Genomic DNA, 20,229 nt, shown 5'->3' with positions numbered 1-20,229 from the left:
GTTTTGCCTTAAAAAGAAACCAGCTTGGGACACCTGGCTGGCTCAGTCAGTAGAGCATGCAACTCTTGATCATGAGTTCGAGCCCCATATTGGGCATAGCAATTACTTTAAAAAAAAAAACAGCTTTATTAATATATACACTGCAAAATTCACCCATTCGTGTATTGGAATGTTATTCACCCTTTAAAAAGAAGGAAAGTCTGACACCTGGTACATGAATAGAGTTGTCAGGGGAAGTAGGGCAGTCACAAAAAGACAAACACTGTGATTCCAATTCTGTGAGGCAACTCAGTTGTCAAATGCATAGAAATGGAAAGCAGAGCGGGGTGGGTGCAGCAGCGAGCTGTGGTTGAATGGACCTGGAGTTGCAATTTTGCAAGACGAAAAGGCCCTGGGGGTGGATGGCGGTGATGTGGATGTATCCACGCTACTGAGCTGTATACCTCAGAATGATGAAGATGGGGGCGCCCAGGCGGTTCATCGGTTAAGCGTCTGACTCTTGATTTCGGCTCAGGCCATGATCTCACGGTTTGGGAGTTTGGGCTCCGCATCTGACTCGCTGCTGTCAGCACAGAGACCACTTGGGATCCTCTGTCCCCTCTCTCTCTGCCCCTCCCCCACTCACGCGCTCTCTCTGAAAAATAAGAAAAAAAAAGAGAGGCTTCAGATAATGACCACCGTGCTCCAGCCGAACACCATGTCAGAAACTGCAGCCTCATCAAGTCGGGGGGGCCCACACTTCCGCCCTTGCCCCCTGTCCCGAGCCCCCCTCCACCCCTCCTGGGAGAGCGGCCTCAAGTGAGGGAGGCCGAGTGACTGGCTCCTCCCCCCACCCCCCCAGCCAGGGTGATGTCAGCAGAGGCAACTGTTAGCCCCGAACCCCCACGCCTGCCCGGCAGTAGCAGAGCCTCCCTCCTGTTCCCGGGGGTCCACAGAGGCCAACTAGCGAAGCTGGATTTCTGCCCGCACCTGGCCTCATGGCCGCAGCAGAGGAGGGAAGATTTATTTAATTTTATGTTTGTTTTTGAGGGAGAGAGACAGAGCGTGAGTGGGGGAGGGGCAGAGAGAGAGGGACACACAGAATCCAAAGCAGCTCCAGGCTCTGAGCTGTCAGCACAGAGCCCGACGCGGGCCTTGAACCCGTGAACTGTGGGATCATGACCTGAGCCACCCAGGCGCCCCTACGATGGAAGGTTTAAATAAGAACTATGGGCTTTTCATGCTTCAAATGTTCAGGATGCAGTCGAAACTCACTCGTCTTCCCAATAACGAGGAAAATCCCAGCTTGAGCGACAGGAGCTGATCCACAGACACCAACAGATGTTGGAATAGTCTGTCAAGGATTCTTTTTAACGTTCATTTATAATGTAATTAATATAAGGAGGAAGGAGAAGGGGGGGTAAGAGCAGGAGGGGGAGAGGAGGAGGAGGGTATGAAGATGGAGGCAGAGCCTGGAGGGACACAGCCTCAAGCCAGGGAACGCTAGAAGCCACCGGAAGCTGGATGAGGCAAGAAGTGGATTCTGCCGTAGAGCTTCTGGAGGAAGCAGGGCACCTTGACCTTGATCTTAGCCTCGTGAAACAGCTGATCTTGGACTTCCGGCCTCCAGAGCTGTGAGAGAGCAGACTGCTGCCGTTTGGAGCCACGTGTGTGGCCGTTGGTGACAGCAGCCACGGGAAACTGGTGCCCTGGCCGATGGTTTTCCACACGGTTGCTGCCACTTGCCACCTGCCTTACCCCCGCCCTCACCGGCGCTGGGTCTTCTCCGCCTGTACCTTCCAGCCATTCCGGAGGGTCTGTGGCAGCAAGCGGACAGGGATTACCATCTTCCAGATGAGAACACTGAGGGCCGGGGAGAGACTTGGTGAGACTCACCCGCAGCCAGTGACGGGGCCCCCGTCTCCCATCTGACATCGTTAGCAACGTCCCTGTGATCGACCCACGCAGTGGGACGCCAAGGAGGCACTAAAACCGAGCATCTCAGGGCATGGGGAGGTCGTTAGGATTTACTGCGGGGTGAAAGCGGAAGGAAGGAGCAGCTCTGAGCAATACAGTCCCGTTCCCTGGAGACGGCGTCCGGAAGGGAATACTCGGAATGGTAATCGGATAGGATGCCCCCTTGTGACTCTGTTTTCTCCTTCCTACCCCCACATTTTCTACTCTGAACGAATAAGCACCGGCTGAACATACGAAAAGAGCAAAAGGTGCCTAAAAGCTGCCCGGGCTTCCCACAGGTGCGCCGGTGTTCCGGGTGGAGCCCCGGGGCGTGACGGCCAGATCCGGGGACGACGTGACCCTGCAGTGCCAGGCCTCAGGGGAGCCGGCGCCCACCGTGGAGTGGCTGCGTGCGGGCCAGCCCTTGCGGCCGGGCGGGCGGCTCCAGACCCTGCCGGACGGGGGCCTGTGGCTGCAGCAAGTGGAGCCCCGGGACGCGGGCACCTATGAGTGCGTCGCTCACAACCTCCTGGGCTCCGCCACGGCCCGAGCCGTCCTGGCCGTGAGAGGTATGGGGTGTCCCTGCTCAGAGCTTTGCGGATAGAGGCGGGATGTGCTGCTCGGGGCCGGGACGGGGGAGGGGGAGGATCCTACTCGGGGCTGGGGTGGGGGACATGGCCCTCTGCTCTGCCAGCCACCCCCCACTCCCACCCCTCTTCCCCCACCCCACCACTCTTCCCTTTGCTTAGAATCACACCCTCAGGAGGAAAGGCCTTACCCACCCTGCCCTTTGCAGTTGGAGAAACTGAGGCTCCGAGATGCTAAGTGTTTGCCGCTCGTATTGGCACGGACAGGGTCCTTTCTCTGCATATTCCACGTCACTGTGAAGCAGGCAGAATAAACCAGGCCATCCGGGTGCCCACTTTGGGGGCTGCTGGGAAAAGTCTGTGAATTAGGCCGTGGCAGATGGAGTAACGGAGGCTGCTTTCTCGCATTGTGACACCTGCCAGCCCGCCCCTCCCCCCCATTCAGCTCCCTTCTCCCTTGTGCCAAACCACAGTAAAATGACTCAGACCGCATGACGGATAGTCACTGAATATTATTTCCAAAAGGTAGTCGGGTCTGTGTCGCAGACATGCCACATCCGTAGCTTTGTATTTCTGTGTCCGGCTGTGGCAGTCATCACAGGTTTGTCACTGCACACAAGGCCACGTTACTTCCCCACTGCTCCAGCGGGGACCTCTCCAGCCCCGGAACTGGGACTCAACACCTGGCTGCTTGCAAACCTGCCTAAAACCCGCAACCGGCCACCCACGGGACCCACTCTGGCCCCTGGCCACCTCACCTCCTGCAGACGGGGACAGAAGGCCACCACGTGTGGCTCCAGAAATTCGGGGGCTCTCTGCCGCCCAGCCACACGCACGGCCTCGGGTCCAAGCAGCTCCTCCCTGTGTTTCCAAGCTGGGCCCCACCCTCACCCTCTCCTGTTTGAGGGCTCACACCCCAAACCACAGAGCTCCGCACAGGCCCCCTGTGGGGGTGTCCCAGGGCCGCCACAGAGAAGTACTGCAGAGTGGGTGGCCTCGCAGAAGTGTATCGTCTCTCAGTTCTGGAGGCCAGAAGTCCAAGATCAAGGTCTCTGTGGGCTTGGTTCCCTCCGAGGTCTGTGATGGACAATCTGCTCCAGGCCCTGGGCCCGGCTTCTGGTGGTTTGCTGGCAGCCTTTGGTGTCCCTTAGCCCCTAAAAGCATCATGCAGATCTCTCCCTATAAGTTCACATGGCGCCGCCCCCCTCCTGTGTACACGCCTGTCCCTAAATTTCCCCTTTACGTAAGGACACCAGTTATTAGGTGAGGGCCTTTCCTAATGACCTGACGTTAATTTGATCACCTCTGTACAAATAAGGTCACGTTCTCAGGTCTGGGGATTAGGACTCCTACACATCTTTTTTTTTTTTTTTCAAGTTTAAAAAAATTATGTTTATTTGTTTTGAGAGAAAGAGCACAGGCAGGGAAGGGGCAGAGAGAGAGGGAGAGAGAGAATCCCAAGCAGGCTCTGCATTGCCAGCACGGAGCCCGATGTGGGGCTCAAATTCACGAACTGTGAGATTGTGACCTGGGCTGAAATCAAGAGCCAGACGCTTAGCTCCTCCTACATATCTTTTTAAGGAACACACTTCAACTTATAACAGCGCCCTTACTTTTTAAATGGAAACAACCATTTTTAAATTCTCCTATACGCTAATCGGAGAAAGTCCAGGTAATTTAAAATCTATGAAGAAAAAATTATCAATTTTCTCACTCCATTCAGTTACCAGAAATAGTTTAGGCAGTGCCTTGGGTATATCCCTCTACATTTCTCTCCCTCTGAATGCAAAGAGATGCACTTTTTTAGTAATTAGAGGCTTTTTATGAATGAGGCTGAACTTCCAGGTTGTTCTTACAACCTTTTTTACTTAGTCTAGTTTGGACAACAGCCCGTGACAATAAACCCAGTCTACATCTTCGTCAGTGGTTTCCTATCATGGGATGCTTTAACGTCTTTGTTGCTGGCTTTGTTTTTGTTTTTGTTTTTTTAAGTTTATTTATTTTTGAGAGATGGAGCGTGAGTAGGGGAGGGGCAGAGAGAGGGAGACACAGAATCCAAAGCAGGCTGCAGGCTCTGAGCTGTCGGTACACAGCCCGGCACGGGGCTCGAACCCACAAACCTCGGGATCATGACCTGAGCCGAAGTCTGACACCCAACTGACTGAGCCACCCAGGTGCCCCACTATTGGCTTTATTAAATAAGTATCAGCCTTGGGTTTATGTTTCGATTTTTCCCAGTGTCCGCTGCCCCCCAAAAACTACCCTGTGGTTCACACCTTTGTCTGCCAGCCTGAATATTTCTATGGGCTGAGTCCCTCCAACGGGGCATTGCTACATAAGAGGCATTCAGAGGTTTTGAGGCTCCCTAACTATGAACGCTGTCTTCTCTTCCTCGTTTCCCATCAGCCCGGGGTGTCCCGATCCTGGCCTCGTGGGAGGCAAGAGGCGGCCAAGTCACCCCTTGTCTGAGAAACTTGACAGTGGCTTGTCATTCCTGGCCTCCCATTTCTGTCCCCCTCAAAAGCTGCCAGGCCATTTTGCTGCCTCTGATCTGTACCCTAGCATCTTTCTCTTCCCCTTATTAATAGGTCAGGTTTGGTTTATGGCCTGTTCCAGTCCCCACCTAAACCCCAGAGCCACAGATGTTGATGAGAGACATTCCAGATGGGCATCAAATCTCATCAGCCCCCAGCTCTGGGCTGCAGGAAATGACACTGCTTCCTGGAATCCAGAATTAACCAGAGCCCTGATTTGCCCATTTAGGATCCTGGTGGTTGAATGTTTTATGTTACTTCCTTGACAGATCATGGGTGATTGGTTGTGAATTTCCCCAGAGAGCTGGTGAGCGAAGGGGCAGGCTAGCTTCTGTCTCTCAGCCCCCAGGACGCCATCCGTGCCACGGGACAGCTGGCCCATTAGCCCGAGGAAGCACCCTCTGTGTTTCCCACCGTCCGTCTGGTCTGTCCTGAAGAGCGCCTGCTTGCAGATGGCCCGGGTGCTGCTAAGGAATCCGGCCCACGGCGGCCCAACCAGCAGCAGAGCGGCTGGCGCCAGGGCCCTGGATGGAACGGAGGGTGTTCAGGCAACGGCGCTCAGTTCCTGGCACCGTCCCCGCTCCTCCAGCCCACCAGCCCCGCCATCACGAGCTCCTGGCGTTCTAGAACCCAGCAGGGCTTTGGCACATCTGTGGTCCACCTCCTCACTTTACAGATGAGCCCACTCAAGCGTGCCTTGGGGGCCTGCCTTGTCCAGATTTCCAGGGAGGTGACCACAGAGCCCCAGTTTGAAGCTAGCCCCCTCCCAGTGCAGATGTCCTCTGAAAAGCCTCCCTGTGTCTCAGAGCCAGGATCCCCCGGGCATTGAGCCCATCACCCACGAGCTGTGTGGCCTTGAGCGAGTCACTTCACCTCTCTGAGCCTCAGTTCCTGTTCCGTGAGGTGGGTGACGGCGCCGGCTTATCCTGAGGGCGTGGAGGTGGACAAAGTCACTTTCCTCTTCCCTCCTCACAGGGGAGCCCCGTGGAAGCTGGGGCAGCATGTCCGGGGTGATCAACGGCCAGGAGTTTGCCATGGCCACCCTCAACACCAGCGCGCATCAGGAGGCACGATCCGGGGTCGCCACCATCCGCAGCAGCATCAGCCACATCCCTGCTAGTGTGGGTGAGTGGGGGCCAGAGCCTCCCCTGCGCCCGGGCCCCTCCAGCACCAGAAGGACTCAAGGCCTGCGTTCCAAGGCTTGCCCGGGGCCCAAGTGCTACAGGGAAATCGGACCGCCCCTAAGACCTGAGTCTAAGCCCAGGTGGACTGAGGTGCGGGCCTCTTCCTCCCCACCTCCTCTACCTCCCAACAGAACAAAATCAAAATCAGATGCAGAGAGTCTGAAATAGTCAGGATTTGTGAATGCAGTCAGATAATGACTCTCAAAATCGCTGATTTGCTGAGTGAGGTTTTCCCCCACATGTTAAGGTAAGAGCTTGATAGAAGAGGAAGGAATTGCTAGTAATGATTACGGGGTGTGGGCAGAGGGGAATAAAATTAGCTAGAGGGCCCAGAGAACCAAGGAATGTCCACTTTTTTTTTTAACATTTATTTATTTTTTGAGAGAGAGACAGAGCACAAGTGGGGGAGGGGCAGTGAGAGAGGGAGACACAGAACCGGAAGAAGGCTCCAGGCTCCGAGCTGTCAGCACAGAGCCCGACGTGGGGCTTGAACCCACAAACTGTGAGATCATGACCTGAGCCGAAGGTTCTGCTGCCCCCGGCACGGGTCCTCCTACGTCTCTTTTCCGAGCCGGTGGTTTCTCCAAGAAGCTCCGCCATCCCTGATCCCAAGCGAGTGGGGTTTCCCCTTCCCCGGACCGAGGGACCCCCTGCCCACTGAGGAGGACTGGGCACCACACGCAGGTCTGAGAATCCATGCCCAGAGCAAATTTTTGGCTCTTTTTTCAAAAGTCCTCAGCCTTCCTCCCCCAGGCTCTTCCGGAAGGCGTCTGCAAGTTAGGAGACCTGGTTGACTTTCTTGGTCCAGCACATATGTCCCAGGCTCCAGGGGTGACCAGTCACCCTCGGGATTTGTGGAATTGAGTTGAATATCAAGTTACATGCCCTCCTTCGTTTTGCTTGCTTTTCTTTAAATGCTTGTTTATTTATTTCAAGGGGGTGGGGGAGGAGCAGAGAGACAGGAAGAGGGAGAGAATCCCAAGCAGGCTCCGAGCGTCAGCACAGAGCCGACATGGGGCTCGAACCCATGAGCCGTGAGATCATGACCTGAGCTGAAATCAAGATTAGACACTTACCTGACTGAGCCTCCCAAGTGCCCCCCCATTCCCTTCTTTATATAAATGTATCTTGTTAGTTCCACAAACTTGATATTTGCCTTTACCGTTTCCCAGGTTCTGATCCAGTTCCTGACCCAGGCCACAGGGCTGGTCCTGGGCAGGGAGGGAAGGGGCTGAGCCCTCCTGGGGCAGTAGGGAGCTACAGCTGGACCTTGAGCCGGGGAGGGGCGGCCCTCAGGATCAGGATCGGTCCCTAACTCGGTCTCGGCACACACCCCGCCCAGGGCCCCTGATGCGCGTGCTCTTGGTCACCATCGCCCCCGTCTACTGGGCCCTGGCTGGAGAGAGTGGAGATGCCCTGAATGGCCACTCTCTGACGGGCGGCAGCTTCCTGCAGAAGTCGCACGTGGAGTTTGCCACAGGCGAGCAGGGGTCTCCTCCGGGCGTGGGGGCCGGGGGGTGCTGAGGCCTGAGCCCAGGGCCTCTCCCCCGTGGTGACTCCAGGCTGGGCGGGGATGGATTACAGGGGAGCGGCTCATGGTGGCCCAGGAGGCCAGGGGCCTGGATCCCGATGGCCTCCTGCTCCTGGACGTGGTGGTCAGTGGCGGCGTCCCCAAGAGCCTGGCTGATGCGGACCTTCAAGTGCAGGTGGGGGCGAGCCCCGAGGCCTGCAGAGGGGGGTGGGGGAGAGAATGGGAGGGGCGGTCCCAAGCACCCGTCCTGACGCCCCAGCTGTGGGCTGGGGCGTGGCCTGCGCTTAGCCCAGTGGGAGGTGCCCTGGGCCCAGCCTCTCGGGAACAGGTGTCCCCCCCCACTGCATAGACCAGAGGGACCCACCTGCTCAAGGGCCCCCAGCGCTAGAGGAAGAGGTGAGAGGCCTGCGTGGCCCCCACCTCCCGCAGCCCCGCCCTTGATGAGGCGCTAAGGCCCTACCCCCTAGCAGCTGAAATTCCAGACATTCTCCCTCGTCTGTCTCCTCCTCCACCTCCTCCCCTCCCTCCTCCTCCCCCTCCCTCCTCCCCCCTCCTCCCCCTTTATACCCTCTCCCTCCTCTGCCTCCTCCCCCCTCTTCCCCTCTCTTCTTCTCCCTTCCCTCCCCTCCTTCCCCTCCTCCCTCCTCCCCCTCCTCCCCCTCCTTCCCCTCCTCCCTCCTCCCCCTCCTTCCCCTCCTCCCTCCTCCCCCTCCTTCCCCTCCTCCCCTTCTTCCACCCCCTTCTCCCTTCCCCTCCTTCGCCTCCACACCTCCTCCCCCTCTCCCTTTTTCCTCTCCCCACTCTGCCCCTCCTCCCCCCTCTGCCCCTCCTCCCCTCCTCCCTCCTACTCCAGGACTTTGAGGAGCAATACGTGCAGATGGGGCCCGGCCTGCTCTTCGTGGGCTCCACGCAGCGCTTCCTGCAGGACAGCCATCCCGCGTCCCTGCGCTGCAACCACAGCATCCAGTACGATGCGGCCCGGGGCCTCCAGCCCCAGCTGGTGCAGCACCTGCGGGCCTCGGCTATCAGCTCGGCCTTCGACCCCGAGGCCGAGGCCCTGCACTTCCAGCTAACCGCAGCCCTGCAAGCCGGTGAGGCCCCCCTCCTCTGTCTCCACTCCCCTGACGCCCACCAGGGGCCCCCGATGTGCCACCCCACCTCCTGCACCCTCTCATCGCGGACCAGAGCCTTTTCCCAGGGCCCCTGATGAAGGTCCAAGTCCACCCCCCAAGCTGATGTTCAAGACTCCAGCCATATGCCCCCTCTTCTCAAGGGTGCCTGCACCGGAGACCCCACCCAGGCAGCTGGGAGCCACTGCGGGAACTCCCAGGGGCCCCCGTGCCCGTGCCATACATTCTCAACCACTGGATGGAAAAGATCTGGTGCCAGTATTTGAGATCCCAGCTCGCTTTTAACCCTGAACACGGGACAGCAGTAGCAGCATAGCTTTGGGGTCAGTTTGACCCTCATTCAAACCCAGCCACACCATTTCCCAGCTGCGGGACCTTGGGGGCACTGCCCTGGCCCTCTCAGAGCCTCAGTATTCCCACCTGTAAAGTGGGCGTGACATCGCCTGCCTTGTGGGGTATCAGGAACAGCAGGGTTTTCTCTAAAACCCTCACCCGGCCCCCTGTAATCGCTCTATGAAGCATGCCGTCCTTACAGCGATTTCGGTAGTCTGGCCTCTCTGTCTCCAGACCGTGGTCTGCCGCCGCCCCTCAGTGTGCTGTCCGCCCCCATCAGATGCTTTCACTTGCCCCTTCTGCACACCCCCCACCCTCGCGCAGCCAGGGGCCATGCCCACTCCTCGGGGTTCTCGGGAGTTCTCCTCGCGCGCGTGGGCACCGTGTTCTTTTTGCTTCCCGATTTCCCTGGTGTCCGCCAGCTTCCGGTCTAGCCCGCTCGTGTGGCACGAGCCACAGCCAACGCCCCCACCAGGCCCGAGCCGGGAACGGGCTTGCCGATCTGGGCGCTGGCCTGGCTCAGGCCTGAGGGGACGTCGGCCTGGCCAGCCCGGCAGGAGGGCCCACATTTGGCCACGTCTGTCCCTGGACGCCTCGGGTACAGCGCCCTTGTGTGCTCAGGACCCATCCCCTTTGCCTCGCAGAAGAGAATGAAGCCGGCTGCCCCGAGGGCTTCGAGCTGGACACGCAGGGAGAGTTTTGTGTGGGTGAGCGCCCTCCCCTCCCCTGGCACGGCCGAGGGGGGCATGGGGGCGCGGACCCCCAGATCTCTGCCCACCCCCTCTTCCCAGACAGGGACGAATGTTCGGACGGCCTCAGCCCCTGTTCTCACACCTGCCACAACGCACCCGGCCGCTTCTCCTGCTCCTGTCCGCCCGGCTTTGCCCTGGCCAGGGACGACGGGGACTGCAGAGGTGCGTGAGCCGGGGCGCGCAGGCTCCCCTCCGAGTTGGCCTGGCTGTGCGCGGGGCGCTCCAGAGCCAGGACCCGGCCTGTTCCGGAGGGCCGTGGAGGCCAGCCTGGGGGTGGCAACGCCCTGCTTCCGCTGGGAACTTCCTGCTGGGAGGGCTGCAGATGGGAGAGGCTCAAGCACTGGGGGTGCGAGGGATCCGCCAAGACAGACGCGTGCCCACCACGTGCGCATGCGTCCGGACACGGCCTCAGGCGCCTTCCCAACACAGCAGTCATTTCTGGCCCACGGGGGAGCAGGCACCCATCTGCTCTGCTTGTCCGCTTAACTAAGCCTCCGGACTACAAATCTGACCGTAGGACGCTGTCCAGGTGCTGACCCTCCCCATCGCACCCCTCCACCTCGACCAGGGACGCCCGGCACCACCAAGTCCCCAGCCGGCTTTGAGCCGGGTGCCCGAGGGGCGCGGTCGGCAGCCTCCTATCTGATGCCCCGGGCCGAGGCCTCCGGGGCCGACAGAAGAAGGGACCTCCCTGCCGGGGGCTCCTGGGCCTGGGGATGAAGCCTGTGTAGTTCGGTTGGCCGGGGTCAGGGTGACGAGGAAGACGGCCCGGGGCCACGCGTTCACGCAGCCCCCTGTCCCCGCCCGCCCCGCCAGATGTGGATGAATGCGCATGGGGTGCTGACCTTTGCCGGCAGGGACAGCGCTGCGTGAACCTCTTCGGGTCATACCACTGCCTCCCCGACTGCAGACCTGGCTTCCGGGTGGCCGCTCACGGGGCTGGCTGTGAAGGTGACAGGGGCGTGACGGGGGGGCCGTCCGTGCTCCAGGGGTCACCTGGGTTCAGCGAAGGGGGTGCTGTGCGCCACGGGGGCTGTGGGCCTTCAGGCGAAGCAGAAGCCTCTGGGCAGAAGGAACAGAGAGGCCGGGGAGAAAGCCTGAGCTGGGCTCAAGGGGTCTGAGGCCTGGCCCGGCCCGGCTGCTGGCGATTTGAGGAGCGTGGGACAAGTGTCAGTTCCTGTCCAGACCTCGGGTTTCTCAGCTCGCGGAGGGGGACCGGGTCGGGGGATGGCAAACAGCGCGGTGTCTGCCGTCGCTTCCCCGGTTTCCCCTCGCGGATCGCGGCCCGGTCCAAACGCAGCCTCGGAATCCTCGACAGTTTCCCTAGCAGCTGATGTGAATCGGCTGCAGTCAAGCCTTTGAGATGAACTCAGGTGCTGCCCCTGGATGGGTGACACCCCCCCCCGGGTCCCGCCGGTCCTCTAGCTCCTCGGGCATAGTGAAGGGGCCAAGTGTGGCGGAACCGGAGCTCAGAAGAGGAGGTCACCCCGTGTCCGTGGCCTCAGGGGACGCCCTGTCCGCCTAGACGGCTCCTCTGCCTCCTGCCTCCCTCTGCCCTCGCTGCCTCCCTCCTTACCGGTCCCTGGAGCTCCTTCCTGGAATCAGGCCCCTACACCCCTCACGCCCATGATCCAGTGTTCTCCCCACGGCCCCATGAAGAGGTCTCGACCTGACCCCTCTGCACAGATGAGGAAACTGAGGCCAAGACAGGGAGAATTACTTGCTCAAGGACTAAGAGAAAGCTCAGCCCAAACCGGGGAGTCTGCCTCCAAAGCCCACCTTTTAAGCCCCTTCTTCCTTTTGGATCCAGAACCTTCTTACCCTCCAGAGTGGGTATGATTGGGAGAGAGGGGTGCAGACACTGGCCTTCCGCCTGGGGGCACTGGGGTTGAAGAAGGGGACGGTGGTGAGGCCCCGATGTGCAGAGGCACGCTGTGTCTGTCGGGGGCAGGGGGAGGGCCTCAGCCCCACCTCTGTCCACACGCCTGCCTCCCCAGATGTAGACGAGTGCCGGGAGCGGTCGGACGAGTGTCGCTACAACCAGATCTGTGAGAACAGCCCAGGCGGCCACCACTGCAGCTGCCCCCGAGGGTACCGGCTCCAGGGCCCCGGGCTGCCCTGCCTAGGTACGGGGACACCCAGCCCCTTGTTGGAGCCCCGCTCAGCACCCCCTGGCTGTGCCCCACGAGCAGGGAGTGCTTAACACAAGGTGTCGTTGAGTTTTGTGAAAAGCCAGAGCGGCAGCTGGCACTGGCTGTGTGCCCACCCCATGCCCGGGTCTGTGCTCGGCTGCTGTCTGGCACCGGAACCTTCCCTGGGAGCCCGGGAGGATGAGGAGGAGAGAGGTGGGTGGGTCTCAGAGAGGCTTAGCTGGGAGAGTGGCACTCACCAGGATGCTGGGGTACGGGGGAGTCTGGGACGAGGCTCAGAGCTGCCAGGGGAGGCCGGGGCCTCTCCGAGCTGCAGAGGCTGGAGGTGGTCGAGGAGGGGCAAGGCTTGCGGGCAGGCCTGCACGCAGTGGGGGCAGGCGCCTGGGTCCCGGCGAAGGCAGGAGGCCAGGAGAGACGGCGGAGTGGCCGCAGCGAGCCCCGAGTGCCCTTGGCGCCCTGCCCAGTCTGTTCCTTTCCAGATATCAACGAGTGCCTGCAGCTCCCCCGGACCTGTGCCCACCAGTGCCAGAACCTCCAAGGTGGCTACCGCTGCCTGTGCCCGCCGGGCCAGACCCTCCTCCAGGACGGCAAGACCTGCACCCCGCTCCAGCACAGGGAACAAAACGTGACCACCGTCGGCCACCGGGGCCCCTTAGCGCCCTGGCTGCGGCCTCGTATCCCGAACCCCAGGGGCTCTTACCAGGCCTGGGTCGCCCTCCAGCCGGGCCCCGGGGCCCTGAGCAGTCTGGGCCGGGCCTGGTGCCCTGCTGGCTTCATCCGGCAGAATGGCGTCTGCACAGGTGAGGCCGAGCCCCAGCCACCCCCCTGGGGACGCGCCCCCTGCGGCGTTCTAGCCTGCTCCCTGGCCGGGCGTGTGGGCGCCCCACCCCTGGCTGTCCTGATGGGCGAGGGGCTTCCAAGAAGGGGGCGGGTGGAGTACTTTCCCAACCATTTGACTTGAGGACACTTGGCCCGGAGAGAGGGTCTACCTCTTCGGCAGGTGTTCCCCGGAACCCGCTTTTGAGAATCGCTCCTTTTGGCGCATAGAGGTGAAGGAGTCAGGAAGGGAGATTTTCAGGAGCTTCCCAAGTTGACCTGAGAGCCTGAACAGAGACTGGGAGGGGGAGGGGGGAGGGGGCTGCGCAGGTGAAGGGGAGGTGATGTTGAGGCCAGACATCCTTCAGCGCTCCTGCCCGGGCAGAAGGGTCTGCTGTGGAAACTGCCTGCCCACCAGGCCCCCCCCCCCCCCCCCCCCCCCCGGGCGAACACGGGCGGGCAGGGTGGAGAGAAGGCGTGGGCCGCCTGAGCCAGGGACATCCGCTGAGCCTGGCGCCCTGGGCGGCTGTGACTCAGTGGGTGTGCCTCTGGCCCCACCCCCTCCTGTGCCCGGGGCAGACCTAGACGAGTGCCGGGTGAGGAACTCTTGCCAACACGCCTGCCTGAACACCGAGGGCAGCTACCGGTGCCTCTGCCCCGAGGGCTACCGCCTCCTCCCCAGCGGGAGAAACTGCCAGGGTGAGCCGCACAGCCCCTCCCCCTCTCAGTGCGGGAGGGGCCAGGACACGGCTGCATGGGAAGGGGTGGCTCCCTGCAGGAGGGCGGGGCAGGGAGCCCACTCAGAGCGCCCCGGAGGCCCACAGCCAGGCTGGAGCCCTCACCCCAAGCCGGAACCAGAGGCAGTGCATGGGCAGGCTCCCAGAGCAGCCCTGGGGGGTCCATCCCAGCTCCGCTGTGTGTCCCCGGACAACTCACTTCACCTCTCTGAGCCTCGGTGAACCGGGGCTAACACAGCCCTCCCCTAAATGGCTGGATGAGATAGGAGGAGGGTGGGCACAGAGCCAGCAATGGGCAAGGCAGCAGCTGCTGGGGGCGGCACTGCGGTCCCCTGACTCCCAAGCCAAGGCACTCTTCTGAATGTGCTGGGGCGGGAGCCAGCCCGCTCCTCCTCCCCACTCCCCTGGAGTGGGAATCGGCCTACAGCCTACCTTGCCAGCCTCCGTCCCTCACCTTCTGCCACGAGGGTCTGTGAATGTCCTCTGAGAAGGGTGGGGCTTCCCCTGGGGCAGACGAGGGTCAAGGACCCTTCACTCTGGGTCCGAGGGCAGCCCTCATCTCTTCCAGGCTGTGCAACCCAGCTCTAGGCTCAGGAGGTCCCCAGGGTGCCCTCCTAGGGAGATGGGGAGATTGGCTGGGTTCAAGGGGAGAGGGGCTGCCCACCTCACTGCTCCCGGGAAGACATTTCTCTCCTTACCCCCCCTTCCCATGCCGTCTCCGGCTCCCGCCCTGGGCCATTCCACTTGACTCCATGCTTTCATTCCCCATCTCCTCGCCAACCTCCCCCACCCAGACATCAATGAGTGCGAGGAGAACGACATCGAGTGTGGGCCCAGCCAGATGTGCTTTAACACCCGCGGCAGCTACCAGTGCGTGGACACGCCGTGTCCGGCCACCTACCGGCAGGGCTCCAGCCCAGGGTAAGGGCCGGGTTGGCTGGGGGCAAGTTGGGGCACGTTGTCTGCCAGGAGTAGTGGGTGCTTACGTTTTGGCTCCTGGACGGCTAGACCCTCCCCCCAGAAAGGCCCTGTCTCGGGCAGGGGCCCTCCTAGGGGCCAGGGGGTCACCCCCACCAGAACTCCTGAGTGAGGTCTGTGCCCGCAGGGCGGTGTACCTTCCTGCAGCCACATGGGCGCAAGCTAAGCCGAACGCCTGCATTTACCGCCGGGACGCTGTGGCTGGAGCGGGGTACTGGGGGCGGGGACAGAATTCGAGACAAACACGTGGGACCTATGGGAACACATGACTGTGTCCATAAAACCCTAGACACAGGGACACGCACACGTGTGCCACCCAGAAACCCCCACAAAACCCCAGGACTCAGACACACACGGTGAGCAAACACAAAACACATTCAGGGCGTCACACTGGCTGCAGATACTCGGAAAGATGCGCAGACTTGGGGACCTTGGTGGACACAGGCTGTAGCCGCAGCAGTCAGGGAAGGTGACTGGCCCTGCTGACTCTACTATGATCGGGAAGACTATGCTGGGGGCAGAGGTGGGGGCACCGATGCTCTGGGCGAGGCTGAGCAAGTGTCTTTGAGTCCCGCCTACCCCCACCCCCCGGTTTGCAAATCCAGAGCAGATGACTTCAGTCCCGGGGTTCCAGGCAGGCCTGAAGGGCCCCAAACTATCGCAGCCCTGTGCCCACCCCACAGCCCCGGGGCGTGGGCCTGGAAGTCCTATGGGATTATGGCACCCACTCGCATGGGAAGGCTTCTTTCGGCCTCAGTCTGCTCATCTCTAAAGTGGGCTGGTGGTGCTTGTAGAGAAGCCACTGGTGGCAAGGGGACAGGCAGCGCACGGGAGAATCGCGGGGCTTGGGGCTGAGGTCCCCTCTGACGGCACCCGGAGTCCATCTGTCTGTCCCGCCCGCAGGACGTGCTTCCGACGCTGCTCGCAGGACTGCAGCGCCGGCGGCCCCTCCATGCTGCAGTACAAGCTGCTGCCGCTGCCCCTGGGCGTGCGCGCCCACCACGACGTGGCCCGCCTCGCCGCCTTCTCCGAGGCCGGCGTCCCCGCCAACCGCACGGAGCTCAGCGTGCTCGAGCCAGACCCGCGCAGCCCCTTCGCCCTGCGCGCGCTGCGCGCCGGCCACGGCGCCGTCTACACCCGCCGCGCGCTCACCCGCGCCGGCCTCTATCGGCTCACCGTGCGCGCCTCCGCGCCGCGCCACCAGAGCCTCTTCGTCCTGCTCATCGCCGTGTCCCCCTATCCCTACTGAGGGGAGTGGTCAAAGGCCGCGGCTTTGGGGCCACTGACCTCCAGGGACGGGGGACAGGGAGAAGCCGGCCCAGCCCCCACCGCCAGGGTGGCCCTTGCCCTCACCACCTGCTGTGGCAAGCAGACCGCCCTCCACCCTTGTGCGTCATTGAGCCCTTCGGCAAACAAGGTCCTGCGCGCAGCCTTGACCCCAGGACATCAAGGACCCCGATCTCCCCCCACCCCCGCGGAGGTGGAGCTCAAGATCCTTAGGTGGTGAAGCCCGCTGTCTGACCAAGCCAGGTGTGCCCCAGTCTACAGGGATACGTGGGCTGGGACACAGCACACCAGGAGGCCCCAGGGGAGGGACAGACCCCTAGGGGGAGGGCAGCAGCAACTGTCCTCAGCCCACAGCGCTGTCATCCTGAACCCCCTGTGTGTGCGTGTGATATAAAAACATTTCCTTCTAACCAACTCCGTTTCTTCGTTGGTGATTTTGCTTTGGGCACTACGGGTTTTGGCCGGAAGGGAGGCTACCACCTTTCCCGGCCAGCAGCCCTGGGCCTCAGGCTGGAAAGTGCTTCCTGGTGCAGGTGGCGCAAGAAGGTGGGAGAGGCTAGAGGCTCCGCGGGTTGGGGGGAGGAGGAGGGAGATGCTATCTGAAAGGTAAGCATGTTGGGTCAGATCCCTGGGGCCCCTGGGCCATCGCAGGGACTTTGGCTTTGACGGAATGAGCGGGGAAGGGACAGCATGAGAGCATCTGCGTCCGTAAGGGCTCGTCTCCAGTGCCCGGGAAGTGCCCAGGAAGGTCTGAGTCTCCAGGGACCCCTCCCCCCCAGAGCCCGGCGTCCTGCTTCTCTTCCCACACCCTGACCCTGCCTCAGCCACCACCCTGCTGCCCGCTGCCCTTGGCCACAGCCTCTGGCAGAAAGAGGCTCTATTGCACATGGTTTTGAAGAGGAGAGTCCCTTCCGCCCTGTTTCCCTGGCTCAGTGTGACACCTCACCTCCGCCTTTGCGTCCTCATTCTCAGCTGGGTGAGGAGGAAAGCTGTCGGAGTTATTTCTCACTAAAGGGTGAATGACAATCAGACTCTAAGCAGAGACTCCCGGCAATGCTGCATTAAACAGGAAATGGCTGTGTCCATTATACAGATGGGGAAAAGGAGGCTCGGAGAGGGGGCATGACGCAGCCACTAGCTGGGTAGGTGACTGGTTACTGGTGAGACTGGCCCTCCGGATTCCCACCGGACAGCCCCACCTGAATCTCCCGAAGGCACTTCCTCGTTCAAAGCTATTTAGTTCTCCTTTAAGCCAGGGGTCTGCACGCTTCTTCTGTAAAGGGCCGGATAAGGGAATGCCCTTGGCTTTGCGCAGCCTCGTTGCTGTGGAAACCACTCCCCAAGCATGAATGAGCGTGGCTGTGTTCCAATGAACTATGACTGGACACCGACGTTTGGAGTTCATACAATTTTCACATGTCATGAAATACTCTCGATTTTTCCCCCCAGCCATTTACGAATGCAAAACTCCACTCTGAGCTTGCAGGCTTCACAAACACTGGGGGGGACTGTCGTCCGCCACCCCTGACTGAAGCCACAGGAAGTCGCTAATGGTGGACGATCAGGCCGAGTGGAGGAGAAATTCGAGGGGGCAGGGTCCTCCACGCCCCCACCCCCATCTGTCCAGCGCCCACCTGTGAGGACCTTCCTTGGGAGAAACGCCCCTCTGTGCAGCCCCAGGGGCCAGAGGTCACAACTTGAGCCCTGCCTTTCGCTGGGCTGTTAATTTTTTATGGAGCCCACGAAAAGGTCAGCCCCAGGGTGAGGTACTGCGGACGTGAGACCCGCGGAGAGGGGGTGCCGACTCCTCTTTCAACCCCGCTGTCTCCTGCCTGCTGCTTCCCAGTGTCCCCCTGGCCCTTCAGGTTTGCAAACCATCTGTTGAACGTCTGGTGCCTTATGGACCCGGGTTTTCACTCAGGAAATCCAGAGGCAAGAAAGAGTATGCCCATTTCAAAGATGAAGGAACGGGGGCTCAGAGCAGGCGAGCCACTAGCCCAGGCTCACACAGCCTGGAGCGAAGGAGAACTCAACCCAGGCCCTCTGACTCCAGATCCCGGGAGACAGGCTCCCCTGTCTCCAAGCCCCAAGAAAAGAGAGCTGGACCAGGAGCCGGATGAAGAGGAAGGGCCGGGAACGGTTCAAGATGTGAGGAGCCACCAGGGGAGTTCAGTCCCGCCTCCTTCCTGCCCCACCTTCTAAAGTGCCATGTGAGGCCGGTGGAAAGGAGTGATTGCTCAAAGATTGCTCAAAGTCCTGCAGGGAGCCAGTAGTGCACTTGGCCTGGAATCCGGGCTGTGACTCCCAGCCCTGTGGCTCCCCCGCTCCACCCGCCTCCACCGGTATCCACGGGGACGTCCCCGAGTAGAGGAGAAGCCACCGGTATCCACGGGGACGTCCCCGAGTAGAGGAGAAGCCAGCTTCAAGGGAGTGTTTTCCACTTCAGCTTTCCTAGCTGTCGGCCACCTCCCGTCCGTGGCCCCGTCCAGGCCCCCCCCACCCCCCGTCCAGCCCCCCCAGCACCACCTGACCTCCGGCCGAGGCTGTCCCCGTCCGTCAATGGTGGTAAACAGCCCTGCAGGTCACTCATTAATCTCCCTGTTGCAGTCTTTCCAAGAACCCAACAAACAGACTCTGTTCCCTCCGGGCGGGGACTGGCAGCCTGGGGGGCCGGCCTAGAGGACACTCTCGTTTCTGGAGCCAGTGCCCAGCTGGGCAGCAGCGAAGTGGCATCTGGTGCCAACCATGGGACAGCTGTGGGGTGAGGTGCTTGCGGTCTCCACCTTCCCAGGCCCCTCTGTGATTGGCAGGTGCAGAGCCCTTGAGCGGCAGAGGGGAGACGGAAGCCGGGGGGGGGGGGTGCGCCCCTTGCTTAGCACACGGGCTGTATCTACGTTCAGACAAGTGGTCGCAATGGAGCCGACTCTTTGAAAAGCCCCACTGGGGGCACCTGGGTGGCTCGGTCGGTGAAGCGTCCGACTTCGCTCAGGTCACGATCTCACGGTTCGTGGGTTCGAGCCCCGCGTCGGGCTCTGTGCTGACAGCTCAGAGCCTGGAGCCTGTTTCAGATTCTGTGTCTCCCTCTCTCTTCCTCTCTCTCTCTGTCCCTCCCCCACTTACGCTCTGTCTTTCTCTGTCTCTCAAAAATGAATAAATGCTTAAAACAAAAGAAGCCATTTTGTGGCACTCAAGGCATGTATTTCAATACTACCTTAGAGATTCACTTGTGGTTTAAAACAAAAATTGAATCCATCACAAATGAAGAGCATCTCAAGATGTAACCTCCCATAGATTGGCAGAGTTTCTTCCTCATTGTTCACGTAAATAGCAACTAATGCTTTTCTTTCTTTCTTTCTTTTTTAAGGTTAGTTTATTTTTGAGAGAGAATGAAAGCAGGGGGAGGGGCAGAGAGGGAGACACAGAATCGGAAGCAGGCTCCAGGCTCCAAGCTGTCAGCACAGAGCCCAACGCGGGGCTCGAACTCATGAACTGTGAAATCATCACCTGAGCCGAAACTGGAGGCTCTACTGACTGAGCCCCCCAGGTGCCCCAACTAACACTTTTCAATAAACAGTCTGCAGTCTTTTTAAGTGCTGGAAAATGTAAGAAGATATAAATAACTGGAGAGGTATATCATGATCGTAGATTGAAAAATTCAATATTGTTAAGATATCCATCCCCCCCACCCCGAGCTGATATATAGATTTATTGCAATCCCCAGTCAAAATCCCAGCAGGCTTTTTATAGAAACTGGCAATCTGTTTCCACTATTTATATGGAAATGCAAAGGACCAGGAGCAGCCACAACGATTTCGAAACAGAACAAAATTGGAAGAAACACCTTATCGGACTTCCAGGCTTACTGTAAAGCCGCAGTAATCAAGATGGTATAGTATTGGCAGAAGAATAAATTAATAGATCAGTGGAACAGAAGAGGAAGTCCTGAACCTATTCACACTTACGTGGTCGATTAATTTTCAAAATTGTGCCAACGTAAATCAACGGAGAAAAGAAAGCCTTCAACTACTGTTGCTAAAACGAGTGGGAACTGATATGAGGGGAATGAGCCACCAGAGGGTTGAAGAAGGATCTGACCTGTTCAGAGGTTTTAAGAACTCTGCTCTTGGGGTGCCTGGGGGGCTCAGTCGGTTAAGCGTCCGACTTTCGCTCAGGTCATGATCTCGCAGTTCGTGGGTTCGAGCCCCGCATCGGGCTCTGTGCTGACTGCCAGCTCAGAGCCTGGAGGCTGTTTCAGAGTCTGTGACTCCCTCTCTC

The 20,229-nt window shown here is 60.2% G+C and overlaps 1 protein-coding gene across 1 annotated transcript in view; it reads left to right on the top strand.

The window, feature by feature from the left end:
• HMCN2 (hemicentin 2) overlaps positions 1-16,368 on the top strand; it is a 148,045-nt gene extending 131,677 nt beyond the window's left edge. Inside the window, exons 86-98 of the mRNA XM_039229423.1 lie at positions 2,235-2,504; positions 6,032-6,181; positions 7,583-7,720; positions 7,825-7,946; positions 8,625-8,862; positions 9,879-9,941; positions 10,026-10,148; positions 10,803-10,937; positions 11,984-12,112; positions 12,616-12,936; positions 13,532-13,651; positions 14,484-14,610; positions 15,571-16,368. Of these exons, the coding sequence (XP_039085354.1) occupies positions 2,235-2,504; positions 6,032-6,181; positions 7,583-7,720; positions 7,825-7,946; positions 8,625-8,862; positions 9,879-9,941; positions 10,026-10,148; positions 10,803-10,937; positions 11,984-12,112; positions 12,616-12,936; positions 13,532-13,651; positions 14,484-14,610; positions 15,571-15,916 (2,282 nt within the window). The 3' untranslated portion in view covers positions 15,917-16,368. The remainder of the gene's footprint in view (positions 1-2,234; positions 2,505-6,031; positions 6,182-7,582; positions 7,721-7,824; positions 7,947-8,624; positions 8,863-9,878; positions 9,942-10,025; positions 10,149-10,802; positions 10,938-11,983; positions 12,113-12,615; positions 12,937-13,531; positions 13,652-14,483; positions 14,611-15,570) is intronic.
• Positions 16,369-20,229: the final 3,861 nt, after the last annotated feature.

Source organism: Hyaena hyaena, unplaced genomic scaffold, assembly GCF_003009895.1.
Source record: "Hyaena hyaena isolate Hyena2069 unplaced genomic scaffold, ASM300989v1 scaffold_38, whole genome shotgun sequence".
NCBI lineage: Eukaryota > Metazoa > Chordata > Mammalia > Carnivora > Hyaenidae > Hyaena > Hyaena hyaena.
This window is presented reverse-complemented; position numbering and strand designations above follow the sequence as displayed.